Genomic DNA, 24,803 nt, shown 5'->3' with positions numbered 1-24,803 from the left:
GAGCAAATGGATGAGGTAAGTGTGACTTAGTTTTTTTTTTACATTGTGTTATTACTATCAGAAGCTGCGATCAGCTATTAAAGCGGCATCTGAGGGGTACAATGACGGGGGCGACGCAATCGCCGCTCCCCGTCATTGCACCCACTATGCGTTTCGCGATGTAGTAATTAGTCACAAAGCGAATTTTGGTTTTGTAAAATTCGGCAAAGCAGCGGAATCATTTTTTGGAATATTTCACTCGTCTCTAGTCCCCACCAATCCTGCAGCGATGACGTCCTATATACATCATCAACGTGGCTGCTTACCTCAGCGGTGGTCCTTGCGACTGCAAGCTGTCACGTGAATGATGTACGTGACATCATCGCTGCGGGAGCGGTGGAAGCAGTGACTGGTACGATAGCTCAGGGTTTTCGATTAACCCTTTGCAGAGATGATCACTGCAGATCGACCTACCTGCACATTCACACGTGGATTTCCCCCCCAAAATATTAGTGCAACATTAAAAAATCTGAACCAGCATAGCCTGTGCCACCCTAGCAAACCATCAAGCTTCACCGCCGTCCCTGTGCTCCTGAGGGCTGGAGCAGACCCCTGACCCTGCAGCACAATATGCCCATTATACACATATGAAGTCTAGTGAGAGGCTGATCGAGCTGCAGGATGCCCCATCCCCCACACTGACGTCAGGAAAAATGGGCAGGGATTAAGGAAAGGGAAAAAAAAAAGCCCTGAAGGATGAGAAGAGCCGAGGAGGAGGCAGCAGAGCATCCAGTGCAGCAGAGCAGTCTAGAGCCGTGTGCAGACCGGACTTTCGTGCCGAGCGGATCCTGCAGCCGGAGTTCTCCCGGCACCGGATATTACTGGGGAGCTCACTGGGGGACGGAGATCGGAGCCTGTCTGTGGTATCCCTGGGAGCAGGTGAGGCTGGCACTGAGGACGTGGGTGCCCGTGTACGTACTGCTGTGGGGCTGGCAGTGTGCCCAGTGCTGGAGCTGTGCAGTTATACATGTATACAGCTGTCCTATAGACCACTGTGTGTGCTGTACTGTAACATCACTGTGTGCATGCTATTGCTGGATTATACAAGTGTATACTTGGGGTGCCCACTATAAACACTACTATTGCTGAGGTGTACTAGTGTGTACTTGTGGTGCTGCACACAGGAGCACTGTACACACCTCTGTGTGCATGCTGTTGTTTCATTATACAAGTGTATACTTGGGGTGCTGTACACACAGCGCTGTGCTCACTATTGCTGGATTATACAAGTGTATACTTATGGTGCACACTAAACACTACTATTGCTGAGGTGTACTTGTGGTGCTGCACACAGGAGCACTATACACACCACTGTGTGCATGCTGTTGCTGGATTATACTAGGGTATACTTGGAGTGCACACTATAAACACCACTGTTGTTGCTGGTTTATACAAGTCTATACTTGTGGTGCTGCACACAGGAGCACTATACACACCTCTGTGTGCATGCTGTTGCTGGATTATACAAGTGTATACTTGGGGTGCTGTACACAGCGCTGTGCTCACTATTGCTGGATTATACAAGTGTATACTTATGGTGCACACTAAACACTACTATTGCTGAGGTGTACTTGTGGTGCTGCACACAGGAGCACTATACACACACCACTGTGTGCATGCTATTGCTGGATTATACAAGTGTGTACTTGTGCTGTGCTCACTATTGCTGAGGGGTGCTTGCGGTGTGTGCACACTGGGGTTGTGCATTGTGTTGGGGGCTGGGATTTCTTGCTGACTAGCAGAAGTCTGGACAGTATAAAGAGGAGGGGAGAGGTTTGTATATAGTGTATGGGGGGAGGGGATTAGTGTATGGAGGGGGAAGGTTTGCACGTGTGTATGTGTGCGCATGGAGGGGGGGGGGGATTGTGTGTATTAGCAAGAGGTGACCCATAACTAAGGCCAGTTCACACACTGCGGCCTGGCAGGGTGGCATTGTAAAGGTACCGGTTGCGGGAAGACGGTTCGCCTCCGGGACTTCAGTAATTCCTCCCGACAAGCTCCAGCCTGACTCTGGCAGGGGTGTAGATGGCGGAGAAGAGGCTGAGGAGACATTGGCGTTGTGAAGGACTCCAGTGGACTTGGCGTAGAGCAGAGGAGGAGGATTTGTGGATGCCGGGCGCTCGCCGTCCGCCCAGGCCTCGCAGCAGCTGGGGGCATTGACTGCTGGTAATCTGATTTCAATGGCATATCGTGTAACTCATTTTCCAGATGGGATGACTGCAGCGGTGAATTATCATCAAATTACACTGGTCGGCCATAGCCCTGGCTTGTGTTACTGGTCAATAGAACTGGTTCTGTCAGGCAGATTGCTCCTCTCCCATTAGATTACCTCGTACGTGGAGGCAGGGGTAGGCATGGGGCCACATCCGTCCATACCCCTGTATATTATTTCAAGGGATATCTTTTCTATATAGGAATAAAATATATATATATATTATAATAATATTTCTCCTCCGCGCCCATCTGTTCGTAGTGGCACCGTGGCTGGGAAGTGGCTCTCCTGCCAGTGTGGGCCTCATGCAGAGGTGGCAATGTGGAACTGGCCTTTTACCAGAATTCGATGGCAGCATCCTCCATTCACAATCCGTGCGGCTAAAGTTAACCCCAATTTCCCGCTCCCCTCGAATCCTTTTGGCGTGCAAGAAAGAAAATCACTGCTGCTTACAGCTCCCCAAATCTCAGCTTCCTCCTTGAGTACGGGATGCAGTTACACTTAAACACACAAATTTTTTTTAATTAAATTTTTTTTTTTTTTTTAGGTAGACCCTAAAGGTGTGAGCGTTGAGGCCACCTCTAGTCCTAAAAGGAAACGGGCACAGAGGGGCATACAGCACCACTGTCCATTGACGCAGAAAAATCCGGATCTCGGATCTCGGGGGGGCCAGCAGCCGGACCCCTCTTGATCATTTAGGTTTCTCTCTTGTACTGCTCGATCTTTCTGTCTTTGCTCCATCTGCTGTGTAGGCTACTGTTCCCACTTATCAGTCACTTCAGGCCGTCTAAGGGCCCATTAACACGACCATATTTTTGGTCTGCGTTTTTTGTGGATCGCACACGGACCCATAGTACATTTCTACTGGTCCATAAAAAACGGACAGCACTCCGTGTGCTGTCTGCATTTGTATGTCCATTCCGCAGTCCCGTTTTGTGGACAATAGATAATGTTACAACGGGTCCGCAAAAAAAGAATAAACTGGCGCAACACAGCCGTCATCCGTATTTTGGGACGATCTGCATTTTTGCGGACCGCAAAGAACGCACGGTCGTGTGAATGCACACTAATTGTTGTTGTTTTTTTTTTTTCAATGGGATTGAACAGACTGATCCCCTGGTGGCGTTCATTCACAGAAGCTTCCGCTGACGTCTCGCTCTCCAGGACTAAGTAGGAGAGATCGATGGCTGGAAGACTCCCATATTGATCCACAGCAGGAAGTGCGGATCCATCCTGTATACAGATGGCGGGTGTATGTTTCTATATCTCACTTCTCACAGGGAAGCTGAGGTATGGGGAGCTGTTTGGTGGGGCTATTTCTGGGGACTGTGGAACTGGTGAATGTCATCCCTGATAAAATATCAGCTCGGAGACTTCACATCCAGAATGGGAACGTGAGATTTTTAGGCGGAGCTGTTGGCGGACAGCCCGGAACGTGCTGCCACATTGACACCCTCTAGCTGTGTCTGTCCAAATCCTTACTGGTTCCAGTCTATTGTGTTGGGGCCGTATCTGTGTGTGTGTGGAACTACTCCAGCTGCTGTGCAACTACAACTCCCAGCATGCACACCTGCTTGGCTGTCCATGTAACTTCCATTAAAATGAAAGGAGGATTCTGGGAGTTGTAGTTTCAGAACAGCTGGAGTACTGGAGGTTGCGGATCCCTGACCTAGACAAACAGCACCTTGTATCTCAGCGTCCTGGTCCCCTGTGCATTGGGGTCTTCAGGAATCTGACGGATCTGAGTAAGAGAAGGGGCAGATGACGTGTATTGGGTAACCCGTATATAGTACTTTTTTCTTCAGCCTGGTAGAAGTACTAGTGTCTCTTCAGGTTTTTCTTGAATTTTTTAAAAAAAAAATTTCCTCTTGTTCTGATTCCTTCTACCTACGGGAAAAGACTGGTAATTGACTAGCGCCCGAAGATGAGTTTGTCGTGGAGCAATCCGTTTTCTGCATGGGTTTGCAGGAAAATCGCTCTCGGCTGCTTCTACTGCTTTGCTGCGGCCCATTACAGGAAGGCGAGAACAAACGCTCATTAGGGAGTCTGAAATCTTCAATAATGAGTAATTAGGACCGGAAACTCCCGGTTTTACCAGAGTTTTCTCTTTGACACTGACAGATCTAGAAAAAACAGGTTTTTTCACATAAGTGAATTTTCCCAACCCAGGACATGCCATCACTTTCTGATCAGTGGGGTCTGACGGCCAGGACCCCCATCCCTGTATGGATATGCTCCCGGTCATCGGGCAGCAGAAGCTCTGCCCTGTTTACTTGAAGAGCCCCGGGGCCTATAAGTCGGAGCACCACCGTTCACGGGCGTGCGAAATGCGGGCCGCAATGCACGAGCACAGTCCGTGGGGCAGCCGCAGCGAATCGCGGACCCATTCACTTGAATGGGTCCGCGATCCGGCTGTTCCGCAAAAAGATAGGATATGTTCTATCTTTTTGCGGAACGGAAGTACGGGAAAAAACTCCGTTGGGTTCCGTTCCGTGCTTCCATTCCGCATCTCCGGATTTGCGGACCAATTGAAGTGAATGGGTCCGCATGGAAAGCTTTTACATTGAGGCCTCGGCATCTTGTCATGTTAGTACTGGGTAGCATGGAGTTAAAAGATGCACATTACATTTTGGGAGGGGGGGTCCTTCACCTGCAAAATACAGGGGGGGGGGCGGCCTTCACCTGCAGAATACAGGGGGGGGGGGGCGGCCTTCACCTGCAGAATACAGGGGGGGGGGCGGCCTTCACCTGCAGAATACAGGGGGGGGGGGCGGCCTTCACCTGCAGAATACAGGGGGGGGGGGGCGGCCTTCACCTGCAGAATACAGGGGGGGGGGCGTCCTTCACCTGCCGGCTGTATTGTCCCTCTCGCATCTGCAGGGTTGACGTCACCGTTGCAGCCCTCGTGTCACATTCCTTACCGTTATGCGAGGTGCGCTTATTGAGGATGTTGGCAGTTGTGGTAGTGGGGGGCTCACAGCTGGTTGTTTTCCTGGCACTTTGACCAGCTTGCTTCCTGCTGGTGTGGTCTGCAATTTACAGCTAGAGTGGCGGGGGAGGGGAGTGTGCATTGTTAAGGGAAGATGGGTGGAGTAGTGGACACCAGTTGATAAGATGGAAATCCTGTGATGCTGGGCTACATGAGCTTGAGTGTCTGGTAAACCTGTCCCAGATGTTTGTTCAGTGTGCTCACAAAGGGGAGATTTTTATCAAAACTGGTGTAAAAGGAAAACTGGCTCAGTTGCCCATAGCAACCAATCAGATTCCACCTTTCATTTTTCAGAGCTCCTTTGGAAAATGAAAGGTGGAATCTGATTGGCTTAGTTGCCCTTAGCAGCCAGTTCTACTTTACACCAGTTGTGATAAATCTCCCCCCAAGGTTTCTGAGAAACTAGCGACCAACACGGCTGCACTTCTTCTAAAATTGCCGCCACAACAAAATGGAAAAGTTCAGACAGCTACTAAATAAATGAAGAATTAAAACCAACCTCTGCAGATTTGTATTTTTGAGTGGAAATTCTCTTTTAAAGGGGGTTTTACCACGTCAACATTTATAACCTTTTGCTAAGATGTGCCACAAATGTCACCTCTGGGACCCACTCCTGTCTCAAACGCTCGGCTGTTTTTTGTTTTTTTTAGAACTCGCGGTGAATGGAGGGTGGCCTCGCTTCATTTGGAGAGAGGTTCTGGTCCCCACCAAATGTTCAGATAGGATAACTCCTTTAAAGTCCGTACACGCATGAATTGGGTCAAGCATTTTAGATTTTATTTATGACTATTTTTTTTTACAGAAAAAAAAAATTGCATTCTTTTAACGTATTGAGGCAGTTTTTGATGCTGTTTTTAGGGATTAAAAGGTAATGAGAAATATATAAAGTACGGTGCTGGATCCACTGGCTTTGGCTCAAAAAACCAGCCACTAAAAGCTGAGTGACACCAAGCTAAAGGGGTCTTCTCTCCCCATATACCCCTGCAAATAGCCAATCCCCCTCTGGAAGACTCCGTGTGACCATGTATCCTTTTCATCCATGGACACTATGGAATACCCTACTTCTCCTTCAAGGGCCGCTGCATGTGTGCTTATCCCTGGCAATAATTAGTGTAGGGGTTGACCGGATGGGACCACCCTTGATCTATCCTATGTTATCTCTGTCGTTCTTTAGAGACCCATTTCTTACAAAAATAAAAGCTAACCAACCTATTACAAGTTAGTCGAATCGGCATCAGTGTGAATACCCCTCTAAACCACCTCCACCAGGTGCTGGAATGATCTGTACCGAGGTGGCGTTTCACCATAGGTGTCGGCCGGCAGCCGTTCCTCTCACCCACCCCATGGTCTACATGGTAGAAGGGAGGAAGCCTCAGGCAGCGGATACCACCACAAGAATCGGGCATGTTGAAGTTCTGCTGTGGAGTTGAAGACCCCATACGGTCACCCCATCTGTAGGCGATTTGACATTCGTGCGGTATGTACGGCCATCTTTACGTACTGGTACTGCGAGGAGAGACTTTATCTTCAGCCAGTAAGTGAATGAAGACCACACCCTGGGAGCTGGAATAATGGCAGCTATTGTCTGGATGAGGCTTCGGAACAATGTGTATTGTAAGTGGTGGTGATGTTAATTGGTCGACTAGTCCGCTCCACACACAGATCCTTTCAGCGTCTTGTTTACCCGTAAGACACCGCCGAGCCTGCTCCAGTGTCTACATGGTGAAGGCATCTATTATTGGTAAGGGCGAGTCTGCCACCAATAAACTCCATCCACGGGTAGTCTCATCGGGGGTTAGGATCAGATACTGTATGGATCAATTAGGAGTTTGCAAAACTGGAAAAGCAAGACCTGTTGCTTCAGCTTTGTGGGGGGTGTCTTCTGGAAGGTCTCTGATATCGACATAGCAGAGCTGAATTTGTTACTGAACTCTCTCTGGGACATTCGGCTCGCATTATAAATTTCTGGGTGATCTCTCGAAGAGTCTTGTAGAGGGTACATCTTGCGTTTGATGTTTCCCTCCCATGGAACGTCTTCAAAGCCTTCTGTAATTATGAAAGATCCTGCTTGTTGAGTAATTGGGTTCCTCAGAAAGGATTACCTGCAGATACGCTGAGGCTGTGGGGGCTTCCTGGTGGACTTGTTTGCCTGTGGTTGGTACGGAGCAGACCCTGGTTTTCTGCTGAAGAATTACTGAAAGGTTTCACGAGTTTAGACAACGGCAAAAGCTAACATTTTTGTTTAAAAGGATTGTCTACAACTTGGAAAAAAAAGGGCTTCCCCCCCCAGAGAAATGGCGCCCCACCTGTCCATGGGCTGTGTCTGGTACTGCTGCTGTAGTGCTGTACCTTGGTGGGATAGCACTGCTCCCTATGATGTGAATGGCGCAGACTTCCAGCACTGGATATACACTTCACCAGTTGATTGGCGGGGTGCAGGGTGTCGCACCCCTCCGATTGGCCATGCTGAGGATAGGCCGTCACTTAGTCAAAGCTGGACAACCCCTGTAATTTGTCGCAACTTTCACTCTCAATGCACCAGAAAATCGCATGTACACCAGCGCTGGAATTTACACCAGTTTCACATCATCATGACTGTATCATAAATTACTATTATACAGTTCGGATCAGGGAAGCCGCGGCCCAACCGGGAGATGCAGGAGACTGACTACTGTCACATGTCCGCAGGTTTCCTTCATGTTTCATCCGAGTGTCAGTTTTTTTGTTCTTCGTGTGTCATCCGTATTCCACAGGCGCTGCTCAGTTGAAAATTCACTTTCAGAGCATCTCCTATTGATGGTCCGTGAAAAAACACTGATAACACTGATACCATCCGCGATGCATCAGTGGTTTTTCACAGACCCATAGACGTCAATGGGCGTGTTTGGTCCACATCTCTGTGTACTGTATTAGGCCTCATGCACACGGCCGTTGTTTTGGTCCGCATCCGAGCCGCAGTTTTGGCTGCTCAGGTGCGGGCCCATTCTCTTCAATGGGGCCGCAAAAGATGCGGACAGCACTCTGTGTGCTGTCCGCATCCGTTGCTCCGTTCCGTGACCCCGCAAAAAAATATATAGCAGGGCTTGAAAAATTTCCTTGGAATCTAGGAGCCAGCTAAAAAAGTTAGGAGCCAGGCGGAGCCGCGTCATAAAATCTATATTGCGATATAATTTTAAGCATGTGCGATATATATCGCGATATATTGTTTTCTATATTTGGGGGGGGGGGGGGGTTGTTTAAACTTTTTTTTTTTTTTTTTACTTTTTATTTAATAACCATTAGCCTCCTTAAGGGCTAGAACCCTTGTCATATTCACCCTAATAGAGCTCTATTAGGGTGAATAGGACTTTACACTCTCCCTGCTGCCCTGTGCTTTGTGCACACAACAGCAGGGAGATGACCATGGCAGCCAGCCTCTGATCAGCCCCTCCAGCCTCTGATCAGCCCCCCCTTTCCCCCCCCAGTCCCTCTGATTAGCCCCCCCCTCCCTCTGATCAGCCCCCTCTGGTAACAAACCCAACCCCCTCCCTCCCCAGTATTAATCATTTGTGGCAGTGGGCAGTTCTGATCGGAGTCCCAGCAGTGTAATGCTGGGGCTCCGATCGGTTACCATGGCAGCCAGGACGCTACTGAAGTCCTGGCTGCGATGGTATGTTAGTAAGCAGCATTATACTCACGTGCGCCGTGGCCGCCGGGCGCTCCTTCTTCTCATAGGTCTGTGCGGCGCATTGCTAATGCTATAAGCATTAGCAATGAGCCGCACAGACAGAAGAAGGAGCGCCCGGCGGCCACGACGCAAGTGAGTATAATGCTGCTTACTAACATACCATCGCAGCCAGGACTTCAGTAGCGTGACTCCTGGCTGCCATGGTAACCGATCGGAGCCCCAGCATTACACTGCTGGGACTCTGATCGGAACTGCCCACTGCCACCAATGCAGAGTGTCGAGACTGAAGAACATTCCCGGCACCCGACCTCTGACAGGACGCTGTGATCCGCGCGATTAACCCCTCAACTGAGGGGTTAATCGCGCGGATCACAGCGTGCAGTCATAGGGGCCGGGATATGGCCGGCACATTCATTGGTGGCGCAGTGGCCATAGTCCCTCCCCTCCTCCTCCTACTTTGTTCTTAGTGGCCAGCGGCAGCCGCGCACAGTGGGGAGGGACTCCCTCCTTCTCCACTGTGCCGGCTCAGTAAACCATGGTGCGCGCCGAGAGCGCATCTTTGAAATCGGGCTGACAAATACCCAAGCGCCAGGACCAAATTCCTGGTCGCCATGGCGACCTGGCGCCCAGGATTTGTCGAGCCCTGATATATAGCATTTCGCGGACAAGAATAGGCAGTCATATTAAAGGCTGTCCGTGCCGTTGCGCAAATTGCGGAACGCACACTGACGCCATCCGTGTTTTGCGGACCGCAAAACACTGTCGTGTGCATGTAGCCTTATGCGGTGGGTTTTCTGCACTGTGTGCATGTAGCCTTAGGGTCTGCGCCCCACTTTTAGGCCTCTGGTTAGATCTGGGCTTGATAGAGCATGCAAGGAAATAGAAGAGGACGTCTGATCCAGCACTGGGTGTCATGACCTGAGAATATACCGCCATATGCTGCGATTCTTTTGCTCAGGATGTATAACGTGTTAGCTCTCTTGAGCAGGGTTAATGTTGGCTCCAAGCATATAGTAACAACCCAGCTCCGTCTCTATGAATATTTTATACAAGTGGATTATTTGTACGGAAGCAAGTCTGGCAGCAGACTTTTAAAGGGATAGTGCACTCCCTTTTATGACTAATGTTTATTATTTCCAACGGAAATGAGCAGTAAACAAATATTGGCTTTTTTTTATGGTATAAAAAGAATGAGTCCATAGCAGCAAAACTAACTGAGCTTGTTCTTGATCAGCCAGGTATTCCCAGACCATGAAATATAGTTTTATGGCTGCAGATGTATACTATAATATACTGGCAGCTGTCAGGTCTGCAAGATCTCTGCTTGCAGTCAGTGAGTGCACACATTAATTATCAGTTAGCTCCCAGCTGTCATTGCTGACAGCCTGGAGGTCAAGATGGAGCGATTTCTACGTTGTTGAGGATGCCTCTGTGTCTCGCTTACATATTCCGCAGCCATGTAAAGAGTTGGCATCGCTCCCTTCAGCCCCTATTCTAAACTAGTTTATGAGTTTGTTTTTGGTGTATGAGAGAACTTACCCAGTCCATGCCCATATTGCCCATGGTTGGATTCGAACCCAGGACCCCAGTACTGCAAGAGAACAGGTCTAACCACTGAGATGCCATATATATATTTTTTTATAGAACCAGAAGAACTTGAATTTAAATAAGACTGGAAAACTGCTTTAGGCCACTTTCATGCAGTCAGTGTGTGGTCAGCGTTTGATCAGTGATCGTGAGCCAAAACCATGTGCAGGTCAAACCCACAGAACAGGTGCAGATCTTTCCCTTATACCTTATCTCTGTGTAGCCCCCGCTCCTGGTTTTGGCTCACAATCACTGATGGAAATTCTGACCATGGGAAAGCGGCCTTGGGATGTATTCACATTTTATTCATGTGAATGGAGCTGGCGGCAGGAAAATGCGTTTCTGCAAGCCCCATTTAGTTGCAGAAGTTATTACCCTTAGGGTTAATGCACACAAACATTATTATATTTTATTTTTATTTTTTGCGGCCCGTATGGAGAACAATTCACTTCAGCGGGGCTGCAAAAAAAAAAAAAAGAACTTCTAGGTCTTAGTCTTTAGGTCTTAGTCTTTAGGTCTTAGTCTTTAGGTCTTAGTCTTTAGGTCTTAGTCTTTAGGTCTTAGTCTTTAGGTCTTAGTCTTTAGGTCTTAGTCTTTAGGTCTTAGTCTTTAGGTCTTAGTCTTTAGGTCTTAGTCTTTAGGTCTTAGTCTTTAGGTCTTAGTCTTTAGGTCTTAGTCTTTAGGTCTTAGTCTTTTCATTTTCAGGTCCAGATAGCCATGGTTTGCGGACAAGAATATGGACACGGCCATGTGCACGAAGCCTTAAAGTGATTATCCAGGAAATGATAATGATGACCTATCCACAGAATAGGTCGTCGTTATCACATCAATGGGGGTCCGCATCCTAGCGCCGCTGCAAACCAGTGAGCGTGGCAACCTCCTGGGCGCTTAACAGGCACAGCGTCGTACATAGTGTATTGCAGCTCAGCCTCATTGACTTGAATGGAGTTGATCTGCAACTAGGTCACGTGACCCATGTACGGTGACGTCACATGGCCTAGGAAGCGGCTCCAGCACTCAGACCGCCCGGCCTATTCTCACAGCTGATTGTCAGGGGTCCTGGGTGTCGGACCCCTGCCGATCTGATATTGATGACCTGTCCTGAGGATAGGTGATCAATATTAATTATCGGATAACCCCCTTTAATAAAAGGTTCCGCTTTTTCCCATGAAACAGCGCCGGTCTCATTCAAAGGCTGTGTCTGGTACTACAGCTCAATCCTACTGAAGCGAATCGCTGTCTATAGTTTCCCTTTATACATAGCAGTATCCATCCTCTGGTTGAATTTTCATCATAATCTGCCGGTGGGACTACAAGGCCCAGCGTTTCATATTTGCAGAACTCCACAGGTTTGCCTCCTTAGTTGCCGGCAGCATTCCCGTTTTAGTTTTGCTCCCTGCCCCCCTTTTATCGCAGGTTTGGATCAGGAAGCGAAGAATCGGATGGAAGCTGAGTCTTACAGGAGGAAGCGTCTTTCTGCAGCCTCCTTGCTCCGATCCGAGGAAGTGTATCCTGTTTAAACTCCCACCCTCATCCCTTTCTGCTGCTCCATCCTCCTCCACTGTTTTGGCACTGCGCAATGATTTTTCTCGATTTTTGTACAGTATATTGAGTCACCCCGTTAACCCTTTCCTGCCGCTGCGGAGATTCTCTTCAGCAGCTTTAAAGTCCTTTTAATCTTGCCACGACTGGTTAACGTCTCAGCTCGGTAATTGAATACAGAGATGTCATGGAATAATCCATACCGTGCAGCTGCTGGGCTCCAGATATGCTTCATTATAAAACGGAAGGGTGGGGAACGGTGAAATACACTGTATCATTCAGTCTGGTGGGCGAGCAGGGCACCATAATCCACTTATCTCGGATGGTAAGCTCCTTTCCTTCTCTTCACTGCAGTATCAGTTGTAGTATTGACCTGAATGTTAATGTGTTATCCATACAGAAGTGTGTTGGTGGGGAAAATGTGTACGTGTGCAGATCCTTCGAAGTGGATTAAGACGTTTTCCAGTGACTAATTCGCTTTCATGATCCATGCCAAGCTTGTGGTCTTCCATTCACTCCCACCAAGTTCAGAGTCCGGCTACTTTTGGGCGTGGAGAAATCTTACACCGGAGTCCAAAATCTAATTTTCTTACTGGCATCTGTACATATACTGGAAGGTAGCCTCCATACCAACTCTAGTTTTGTTGTGTTGTCCATCAAGGCCCAACCTTATTGGGTCTGGGTGGCCATAGACCTGTGATATCTGGTGAACCACCATTTACCCAACAATTGTCAGCACAGGGGTCCAATGAAGCTGCTGCCAGAAGGCTCTGATTTGACTGAAACAATAGGTTTAGGCAAGGAAAAACTAATTTACCTGAAGGACTGTCTCGTATCGCCTGTAGACACTAGATTGTCATCAGATCCACCAACCAAATTCTGGTTTATAGATGGTGGCTGCATGATTACCAACATTATCATTTGTAAATTTGGGGAAATTTAAGCCCTGACCCAAACCACTTCTGGTGGGCTTTACAAAAGTCTTGCATGTTTTTGGCCGAGGAAGCTGGGATTGCTCCTGAAACCTTGGTATAATACCAGCAAATTAAGGACTGTTAGAAACTATGCAGCTGTTCACCCCCAAATCAAAAATGCAGCTTATTGTGTAGGAAGACCATGGGTTTAGACAGGAAGAGTCCAATCTCCCTGAACTAGTACACCTTGGGACTGTCCATCTTCATCCATAGACCTTTAGTGGTCATTAGATCCATCAACAAGTTTCTACATAGGCAGCTTGAATCTTCCACTGGTCAAAGTCAATGGCCTGTGCTCATTTGGATGACGGACACGCAATGGTGATATGTTGGCTCAGTGGGGTCACAGTCAGTAAATTAACTTTGTACAATAGACATGTCTATGGCCAATGTAATAAAGACTAATCTCATGACAAAAAAATGGATCCTAGGGCGGATAAGAGGGTCCTTAAAGAGTTGGCGATCACTTCGAATAATAGAGGAGTAGAGAGTGTTCACACACGGAGTTCATTGCTTATTAAAGGGAACCTGTCCCCACCATAATGGCCCCCAAATGCTCGGAGTCTCTTAAAGCTGTGTTCAAGTCTCCATGGATGTTTTTGGTAGCTTCTTCTAATGGCTAAAATTGCAGAAAACCCTGTTTATTGTATGGAAATTTAAGTGGACCTCACTCTCCGAGTTAAGCTTGCTGTGCCCCCATCCAGCCTCTTCAGTCTTGACGGGCGTCTCTCAGCTTAAGTGAGACATTATGCTCCTGAGATCCTGCGCATGTGCCATTGCCGATTGCAGTCGCACCCTACGAAGGGAGCCCGGCTGCTGCATATTTGCTTCAGAGACTGGCAAATCTCTTTGATTCGCTCCAAAGATTTGGTGCTTCGCTGGACTTGGAGTATGAGGTTCACTGCCCCTTTTCCCTTCTAAGGGTCAACTTGCAGAAAAACCAGACTATTCCCCCAGTGCTGCATGCAAAGTTATCCATCGGAAGAAGCAACCAAAAACATCCATGGAGAACTTTAAGGTACTCGTTTGGGGGCCATTGTGGTGGTGACGGGTTCCCTTTTACTCATCATACCATTTCCACCTTCTGAACTTGCTTTCTTTTGATGGTGATCAGGCTGGAATGGGGCCCCACAGAGCGATTTTTCTATGCCTCCCCCCCAAGGTGATCCCTATCTGTAAAGTCCCTGCATTTAATACTATAACTGATGAGAATCTTAGAGGTTTATTTTTACTCTCGTTCCATTGGACTCAGCTGTCTGGAAAATAGCTTGAGGTGGGCTGCTCCGGAGGTGACTGAACGCTGGATTTTCTAGACTTGGGGAGGAGTGCTAAAAGGATTCATACAAATGTATCGGTTGCATGGAGCTGCACCTCTCGACTCAATATATAAAACTGCTGAACTATATATATGTCATTATGGAGTTAATCATGTGACCTCGGTGCCCGTTAACACCCGCTAATTCTTGCTCTGTTTCTTGCAGACTCCCGGAGTTAGTCGGAGGACCGGACGAGGGGATGATTCCACGGTGGTTGTGTATTTTGGCCCTTTTAATAAGCGTCGAAGTAAAAAGCATGGAATCAGATGCCACGAAAAACAGTGCGGTATTCAGGTAAGACTACCTATTATTACCTTACCCCTCCTCCAAATTTGCCTGAAGAGTGCCGACAGGCAAAGCCTGCTGAGGCGGGTACCGCAGCTTCTTCTGTATGATCCTTCTGGGTCAGGCTGATGTCACCTGTTTTCGTTCAGTTCATAATCCTTGGGGAGGTGATGTCATGGAGTAATTATACCTCTTATAGTCCCATATGACATAGCGACGATTCACGTGAGCCATAGACTGCATGACTGGGAGAAACCTTAGGGAAGATGCTGTACATTTATCCGTGTGGTTTTCCATCTCATTCATGACCATCCTTTTATATGTTTTTAGGGTCTCTGAAAATCGCCAATCCTGGCGCAGTGGCATCTCCCACTATCTGAACGCTGACGGTGGATGAAAGTCGGGGTGCACTGTATGTAGGCGCTCGGGAGGTCATATTTTCGCTGGACCTTGATAACATCGGCAAGGAGCTGAGGCCACCGGTAGGTTTCTTGTATGTACGCATTTTATGTTTCAAAGGTGGGTGAAGGGATTTGACATTTAACGTGTTATATATTTTTTTCCCCCCTGTCAGATTATATGGGAAGCCCCCGGTGAACGGAAGCTGGAGTGTTTTAATAAAGGAAAGAGCAATCAGGTAATGCCTCCATCATATGGAAGAAAATGTGCCATGTAGTTCCTCCTTAAGGTGTACGCTGTCCCCCCTTACATTGCATTGTCACACTTTCTTGCAGACGGAATGTTTCAATTATATCCGCATCCTTCAGAAATATAATGAAACTCATCTCCTTACCTGCGGGACCTACGCCTTCCAGCCCAAGTGTGCTTATATAGTAAGTCATCAACCTGCTGGAATATTTCAGCAACGCTCTACAATGAACGTCTTTGTACTGCAAGAGATATATAAGGGCACATTTTATTAAATGTAATAAACCCCTGCACTGGCGGTGGATCAGCTGGGGTTATGAAGAGGCGCCGGCCTCTTCATAACTTCGGTGGATCCACCGCCGCTTCTTATTAAATGTAAGACAGCTTCCGAGCTATCTTACATGTATCCTTTTTTTTTCTACGCCAGAAACAGGCGTCGAAAATGGTACATGAGACAGACCGGCCGTCCCTTTCCCGCCCACTATATATATATATATATATATATATATATATATATATATATATATATATATTTAGACCTGGCGTAAGTGGGGGGGGAAAGTAGCAGATTGCGGCTCAACGCCAACCTTTGTGCCACAATCTGTGCCTGAAGTACGCCTAATATAGGTGTATTTCAGCTTCATAAATGACCCGCCCTATAGGAGTTATGTCATGTGAGGTTCAGCTATATGTATACTTACCTTGGCTCAGTATACTGTATCCTTAGATGTGTCGGGCAGGGTGACCAACTTTATCACAAAATACGTTGTTGTTTTTTTTTACTCTGCCATGAGACCCAGTGGCTGTAATGTGAATTGCAGCCTGTCAAGAGTTTGCTAGCGTGTTGTACCAGATTTGTTTCATGAGAAATTGGAGTCCTTAGGGCTCCATTCAGACATCCGTAACATGTTTTGCGGATCCGCAATACACGGACAGAGGCAATGTGCGTTCCGCATTTTGCGGACCTTATAGAATATGCCTATTGTCCGCAATTGCGGACAAGTATAGGACATGTTCTATTTTTTTTCCGAGACCGGAATAGCGGACCCGGAAGTGCGGGTCCGCAATTCTGTATCCGGGCAGCACATGGTGCTGCCCCATAGAAATGAGTGGGTTCGCAATTCCGTTCCGCAAAATGCGGACGTGTAAATGGGGCCTAAAGGGATTGTCCCATTACAACAACTGATCCCCCTATCCAAAGGGGAGCAGATAGGTGTCTGATCGGCGTGGGTGTAACTGTTGGGGCCTTTGCTAATCACTAGCACAGAGGCACTGAGTACTTGTACTCGGCACTCTTCGGCAGTCCTATAGAGTAGAATGGAATCACAGCGCGCATGTGTGTCTGCTGCTCCATTGAAACGGGGGAACACAGACTCCCTATATACTAGTGATTGTCGGAGGGGCCCCAGCAGTCAGACCTCAACGATCAGACGTCTCCCCTATCTTGGAGAAGTAATGGGGACAACCCCTTTAACCAGACTCAAGCAGAGGTGAGGGTGGACAGATCTGTGCAGAACACCTTACTGCACCAAACCTCTTCCAAATGATAGGATGTAAAGGAAGACGGTACAGCAGAATGTGTGTGCTTTATAGCAGCTGCAGTGAATGAGGGTTAATTGACCGAGAAATCGCATTAATTATTACAGTCTCAAGGAAGTTTACTACCCCTCCCCCAGAGAGTGACAGATGCTTTATACAGAGCCTTATCTGTGTGTATAATGTTACTGTTCTGCCTTATGTAGACCTCCAGCAGCACAATATAGAGTAGCTGTCATCAAATCCCTTACCCTCTGCAGAGACTGCCTCAGTCTACACAGTAAAGCTTCAAGACAGCTGCAGAATACCGGATATGTCCACTTAGGCCTGATGCACATGAACGTATTTTGTTTCCGTGTCTGTTGCGTTTTTGTTTTTTTGCGGATAGGATGCGGACCCATTGATTTCAATGGGTCCGCAAAAAACGCGACACCGTTTGCTGTCCGCATAAGTATGTCTGTTCTGTTGCCCCGCAAAAAAATAGTGCATGTCCTATGACATTATTACAATGGATTCGCAAAAAAAAACGGATGCCATATGGAACGTCATCCGTTTTTTTTTTGTGGACCGCAAAACACATACGGTCGTGTGCATGTAGCCTTATTGTGTGAAAACTAGAATATTTCATGATTGTGACATAACTAAAAGAATGCAAAACATAGATGGTTCAAATTTAAGTCGTGATTGAAATAGTCATGCCTTTAACTTTAAGAGTCAAAAAGGCTACTATGTGCAATAAAAATAATCAAAGCACTGTAGATCTCAGACAAAATCCACAATCTAATATATATATATATATATATAATCATTATTTTTTTTTACTTGTAGTCTAGTCACAATGAGCTAATGATGCGCTAAAAAAAGTCAATATATATATTTATTATTATTATTATTATTATTATTATTATTATTATTATTTATTATTAGGCCCAAAGAGCTAGCACAAAAATTGCGTGTGAAGGAAGCGTAAAGGTTCTTTTAGCATGTAATAGTATAAGGTTCATGGAAAATCCCCGGGAACTCTGCACACAGGCCCTTCAGCTAGGATTCTTTCTGGTTTATATCTGTCACTTTAGGCGAGACATTCAATCTAGAGAATAAGTACGCTCAATGCCAGGCTGCGTCATGACAAGCTATGATGTTCTCTTGCCCAGGAGCTGTCAACCTTCACTCTGGATAGTGTTAACATAGAAGATGGGAAGGGAAAATGTCCGTATGATCCATCTACAGGCCATACCGGGCTTGTCGCCGGTGAGTACATGGAGCTGGAATCTCCTTGCTGTAGACGCTAGTCCAAGAGGAGCTTGTAATGCAGTGTGTATGTATGTGTATATATATAATATATATAAGTGCCTGTTATGTATATTTCAGATGGGGTTTTGTACACCGCTACACTGTTCAACTTCCTGGGCACAGAGCCGGTGATCCAGCGCAGTATGGGGCAGCATAATAGCATCAAGACGGAGTATCTGGCGACATGGCTGAATGGTGAGAACGTACAAACTTGACTCTAGTTTTTAGTCTTTGGTACCTGCACCTATAAGACTGTGGATATGCTGTAATGGGATTAACCCATTAATGATCGGAGCTTTTCTATATAGATATAAAAAAATGTTTTTTAACCATTTCCTTTCCCCCCTGCACATAACCTCACTGTATGTCTTCTGTCTCCTTCTAGAGGCCAAGTTTGTGGGCTCTGCTCATATGCCGGAGAGCGTGGATAGCAAGGTGGGCGATGATGACAAGATCTATTTCTTCTTCACTGAACGTGCCCTGGAATATGACTGCTATAGTGAGCAGGTGGTGTCTCGGGTGGCCCGCGTCTGTAAGGTTCGTGACCTCTGCTGCACATTTTTCCTTTTAAAGGGGGTTTTCTGGGAATTTAATATTGCTGGCTTTAGGTCATCAATGTCTGATTGGTGGGAGTCTGACTCCAGCTGATCGGCAGTTTGAAGGGACAGTGGTCCTCCATTGTGCTGCGGCCTCTTCCTAAGCTAGTGATGTCACGTGGTCGCAGCTCAGTCCCATTTTTGTGAATGAGCCAGAGCTTGCAGTACTGAGCACGGCCTCTGTACAATGTATGTTAAGAGGCTGCAGCACTAACCGGAGCACCGCAGCCTTTTTAAACCGAATACTGGCGGGGGTACAGGGCAGCAGATCACCACCCATCTGATATTGATGACCCATCCTGAGTGTAGGTTGTCAATATTCTTCTCTGAAAACGCCTTAAATTTTTGCAAAATGTGGCTATATACGAAGGCCTTGGTCACGTCTTTATTCCGCTTTTTTATCTTTCTACATTGTTTATGGCTTTTGTGACTATAACCGAACCAGTCCAACCCCCATGAAGTCATTGCAACCCTTCATGAATGAAAATGACGATAGACTAATTCAATCCAAGTGCATCCGTTCCCTTCCCCCACCTCTATGCAGAAGTGAATGTATATGGAGATCCATTAGCAGTGACCTGAACTGCCCCTAATGCTGTGTAATCCATAGCCGCTCACTGCTGGTGCCTTCTGTGGAGAATTAGGTTAATGGCCGTATAGATCATGTATTCTAAGACTTCTCTTGTGTCTTTAAGATGTTTCTCACACCACATTGGAATTATCTTGCAGGGAGATTTAGGAGGAGCTCGTACTTTACAGAGGAAGTGGACCAGTTTCTTGAAGGCCCGGCTTGTGTGCTCCATTCCAGAACTTCAACTTCACTTTAACCTCTTGCAGTCTGTCTTTACCCTGCGTACCGACCAGTGGAGGGCTACGCAGTTCTATGCCGTCTTCCAGGCTCGCTGGTGAGCTTTTATTTAATATGCAGTAAATATTTTAAGAAAAAAAAATATAAGTCCTTGATGCACCGTAATGGAGTATGCAGGTGCCTCAAAACGATAATGCAGATGTGGAGCTAAAGAAACAATTTTTAGGGAATTCATCACAAGCTGAGGCACAGAACAGCATCACTTTAAATTAACCCTTTTATTGATTTTGTAATTTTTACTGCAGACCAAGAAATCTATTCTTACATTATTTCCACATACCCATTGACACATCCAGACGTGCTACCTAAGGGAGGCCACAGGCAACCTCCGGCACTCCAGCTTTTAAGAAACTATAACTCCCAGCATGCATACTTGCTCTGCTCTTCTCTGAACTCCCATAGAAATGAATGGTGCATGCTGGGAATTGTAGTTTCACAGCAGCTGGAGTGCCAAAGGTTGTGCCAGTATATTAGCATTTAGGTGTCCATCCAGCTCTTCAGAGAGACCTTACGCCATAGAGGTTGCAGAGCTGAACTTGTCATCTCGCTGTAGCTTTCCATCAATGGCGGTTGACCGAAGGAGCCATTCTTCTAAGCTCCACCTGTTACATGTCTGCTGTATTTTCAATGGGAAGGGAGAAATGAGCAGCTGCCAGACACCTGTGGCACAGACTTATCTCCTGTGGGAACAATGGAGCGGGCATGTTGAAATGCAGCATGCCTGACCCTTCTTTTCCCCCAACGAGAGAGTCGGGGCACCAATTACAGAGAATCTCACTTTATGTTCTGGACCATAGAGAGGTGGGATGTCCATATGTCCTAACAGGGCTAAGAACAGCTAGAAGAAGGCGGAGAAGAAGCTTCCAGCTGCTAATTGCATATCTTCCTGTCTTTTAGGGGTGATGTGTCAGTTTCTGCAGTTTGCCAGTATTCCATCCAAGACATTCACAAGGCCTTTGATGGACCTTACAAGGAATACCGCGAGCAAGCCCAGAAATGGGGTCGTTACTCTGACACGGTGCCCAGTCCACGGCCTGGATCGGTAAGTTTAGAGCAGTAAAAGTAATACTAGTGTGTATTGGAAGCTGCTAACCTTACATGAACTGCACGTAGAAGCCACACAGGCAAATGCTGCTTATCCCTTGAGACAAAGCCAGGAAAAGATTGCTTAAGCACAAAGGACTGTTTCTGGTGAATTCAGCTTAAAGCACCAAACAGTCTGGGAACGTCGCTGCTTAATTTATTCCACCCTCTCATTGTGAAGATGCAGCCTTCTACCTTTAGGCAGGTTTTTTTCTGGGCGTCATAGGTGTACAATAGGGCACCCATTATGCCACTTACGGGGAAAAAAAATTTAAATCACAGGTGCTTGATGCCTTGGGGGTAGAACGTGGCAGGTAGTCTAAGCTTATGTTCCAGTTCCTCTGTTTTCTAAATTGAGACTTCCTTTTTTTTTTGTTTCAGTGTATCACAAATTTCCACCGGCATCATGGAATGAACAGCTCGATGGACCTTCCTGATAACACGCTCAACTTCGCCAAGAAGCACCCCCTTATGGATGAATCTGTTCAGCCTGTTCAAGGGCGCCCTCTGCTGGTGCGAAAAGGAGTCAACTTTACAACTCTCGCCGTGCACACAACTACGGGGCTGAACGGGGAGTCATATGATACGCTCTTCATTGGAACAGGTCAGAGTTTTAACAATACCAGTGTCACAATGGATGGGCTTGTTGATCTGAGAGATGTCCATCTTCAACACGTTTTCTCTTTTCTTTTGCGCAGGAAATGGATGGCTGAACAAAGCTGTACGTTTGGGTTCTTCTATCCATTTAATTGAGGAGCTTCAAATGTTTGATAAGCCTTATCCCGTCCACAGCTTGGTCCTGTCTACTGAGAGGGTAAGAAGCATTTTTTGGGTCCCTTCTCTGTAGGCTATTTGGCAGCTCTTTAGATGGTCTTCACCTAATTGCCTTTACAAAAGTATGGATAATATATATTTGCCTGGGTTTCACAGCTGTATAGCTTAAAGATGAACGGACACTAAGACTAGGTTCTCATCTCAGTCTGCTCTTATGGCAACCGATCAGAATTGCTGTATCTGGCGTAGCTGGGTCCCTATTCACTATAATGGGATCCGGTGGGGATCCAATGGGTTTCCAGCATAAATGCCAGCTTTCTACTGGAAAAATACAGCTGCAGCAGTATTTTTCCAGCAGAAAGCAGTCCTTTTTGCCGGAAGCCTGCCAGATCTCATTATAGTAAATAGCAAATGCCCACAAGTGTCCAGCTATGCCAGATGCAGTAATTCTGGTGTTCCTCTGCAAAAACCGACGACCAGAATGCCAAATGGAGATGTGAACCTAGCCTAAGGGGTGAAGAGGTTTTGCTGCAGTCACACCACAATTCCTATATTCACTAACGCCAGGGTAGATCCAAGTGATTTTTTTGGTCTTCATGCTTACAGCCCAAACTATCTAATATGGAGCATAGAATCATGATGATAATTTTAATAATCATTTATTTTTTCCTCTAGTCTATAGATATGACTGACCTTTTTCTTTTTCTTTTCCAGTCTCTTCTCTTTGCCGGCTCTCCATCCGGACTGGTACGTCTTCCCATGGCAGACTGCAGTAAATATCGCTCCTGTGCCGACTGTATTCTAGCTCGAGATCCCTTCTGTGCCTGGAATCTGAGCTCCAGCCGCTGTGTAGGATCTGATACACAAGATGGGTGAGTAGCGACCATATTGTATTTATAAAGTGTTCATATGTTAAGAAACTTCATGCTGAGATCTCCCTGTGTTCTTTGTAGGGATGCGCTGCTGCAGGACATTGAAAATTTCGATACGTCCATGTGTGAAGTTCAGTATATGAAATTATGTAAGTTTATATCTTTTCGATTGTATGAGTCGGAGGAGGACCAGGAACGATTTACTCATGGTCTCTTTATTTGTCTTTCAGCAAAGCCCTCATTAAGAAATCTTACCGTAGCCATTGGGACAAATGTCGTTCTCCCTTGTGAGCTGACCTCCAACCTAGCCCAACCCATATGGAAGTTCAACGGTCAGGATTTGAGACAGGATGAAAATGACTCTGTGCTATATGATATCACCCTTCAGGCTCTGGTTATTCTGGGAGTTAATGCTCACCACTCTGGTACATACAGTTGCTTTTCGGTTGAACAGGGGGCCCACTTTCTCTCAAAAAATTACAGGTTGAGTGTGGTGGCTTCCCCGTCTCTGACTTTGGAATCCTCTGCCCCCATGGATGGTCTGGGTTTGGTGTGGATGATGGTTATAGCTCTTGGGGCTGTGTGCTTGGCCCTTTTCCTGGCTGTAGTCTATCTGCGAAGAAAGCTACAAGATGAGATGGACAAAGGTTCTAAGACCCTGGAGAATACTCTTGTGTATCCCATCCAGTTACCTTCACAACCCAAAATCGCAAAGTGCCTGCCTAGTGCGGACTCGGATGAGAAACTGTGGGACCCTTCCTCCTACTACTATTCTGATGGATCTCTCAAGATAGTTCCAGGTCATGCACTGTGCCAGAACAGCACAGGTTCATCCTCTCCATCTGGCAATGGCATCCCAGGTCAAGCCCTACCTTCCCCACCTCTTCATTCGCCTAATCACATGCTGCTGTCAGGCGTTAGGGGTTCCAACAGCAATGGATATATACGTCTTACGCTAGGTGGTGGTGGTTTAAGTGAGGATCGGCCACCACTTGGGGACCTAAATGAAGAACTGAGGTGGAAACTGAAGCAGAGGCAAGCTTTGCCGGACTCCAATCCAGAGGAATCGTCTGTCTGACCACCCCTGTTGCCACCTGCACAGTTTGCACTGTTTTATTTTTTATTTTTTCCTGACTTTTTTTTATTTTATTTGGAACTACCTCAGGGACTGGAGATTTTGGGGGGAAGGATGTGGCCAAAATGTAATTTCCCTCTCCCCAGTGGTCTCCACTGCAGATGTATGGAAGCGAGGAGAAGACCTTTTGCGGTTCTTTGTCCAGACGTGCTAGCTCACATTTCCCCACCACCATTCCTGTGACTTGTATGACTTCAGTATTTGTAGATTTGATGCATTCATGAGTGACGTTGGATCCAGAGAGTAACGGAGGAACCAGTCACCTCCCATTCCAGGAATCCTTGGCCAGAAGAGCAATAACTCTGCAACCTGTTAACTCTTCCTCACGGTGCAGGGATCAGTCGCTAACCACTTTGTTGCCGATCTTGCAGGTTTAATGGCGTATGGCAATAAAATCACTACTGTTTTCTATATAGCATTTTTACACTAAAAGTTTACAGCGCTTTGTGACCTCCAAGCCTTGTAGATTCCAAATAGAGGAAAACCGCCTATAGCTAGCCAGCTCCTGTGCCACTACCGGTAGCAAGCATCCACTCACTTCCTGGTGTTGCTCGCTGACTCTTGTAGTTCCACAGGATATCGCTGGCTTTGTTTCGGCCAAGCCTGTATTGGAGAAAGGAGTGCGTGCGTATGGGGAATCTAAAGAAAGTAGACTTCCAACATATCCAACTTTTTACTCGATATCAGCAGCATTGCATAAATACATATTAGGTCCCCTTCAAAAATTGCCCTCCCTTCCCATGCAAAATGGGTCACATGCAAAATGACTGCTTCGATCACGTAATCGTGATGCAGCCCACCCTGGTTGCTGAGTGTTCGTGTAAATGACTTGTTTTTAGATGCATGAAAATGAATGTGAGGGTGTAGTAACACTTAGAGCATTGTTCTTCTGGAAGCTGGGACAATCCTTCTAGAAAACATGTTCTGTTTTTTGGCCATGCCGTTCCATAACCCCCAGCCCTTCAATCATTCCGCTGTGAGTTACAAACGAGAACATTTCAGAAATCCATACACAAGGCCAGGACTTGTGTGGGTAAAAAAAAAAAAAAAAAAATTTCCACTGCCAAATATAATTTTATTTTTTTTCTTGTATTTTATTTTTATTTTTTTTTCCAATTGTCACGTGTCTGCGAGTGGCCGGAGGGAGGGATGAGAGAGTTGTGCTGTATATACATATTCACTGTTTTTAAAACCAAACCTCCTTGGGGTCTGCACGCTAAAAATATCTTTTTTTTTTTTTTTTCCATCCTCTTGTGTAAATAGGGTCCTGCGTTCTCACGCTCTCTCGTTCCCTGGTCCCTGCTCATTCTGTAGTTCACCGTGTAATTTATTTGTCTGTTTGAAATATATTTATTTCCTGTAAATAAGTATTTTTATATTGAGAAAA

General features: G+C 46.6%; 1 protein-coding gene across 1 annotated transcript; it reads left to right on the top strand.

Annotated features, from left to right (window-relative positions):
• Nucleotides 1-735: 735 nt before the first annotated feature.
• On the top strand, nt 736-24,803 carry SEMA4C (semaphorin 4C). The gene is given in 18 exon segments (XM_040415804.1): nt 736-918; nt 13,933-14,028; nt 14,492-14,620; nt 14,736-14,791; nt 14,942-14,990; nt 14,992-15,093; nt 15,186-15,248; nt 15,346-15,444; nt 17,950-18,046; nt 18,167-18,283; nt 18,474-18,625; nt 19,414-19,589; nt 20,450-20,594; nt 21,017-21,239; nt 21,334-21,449; nt 22,124-22,281; nt 22,363-22,430; nt 22,512-24,803. Coding segments are annotated over 18 exon segments (2,877 nt in total). The 3' UTR covers nt 23,360-24,803.

The sequence above is a fragment of the Bufo bufo genome, chromosome 1 (genome assembly GCF_905171765.1).
Source record: "Bufo bufo chromosome 1, aBufBuf1.1, whole genome shotgun sequence".
In the NCBI taxonomy this organism is placed as follows: Eukaryota; Metazoa; Chordata; class Amphibia; order Anura; family Bufonidae; genus Bufo; species Bufo bufo.
Note: the sequence above shows the minus strand (reverse complement) of the source record. Positions and strands in the feature narration are given on the sequence as shown.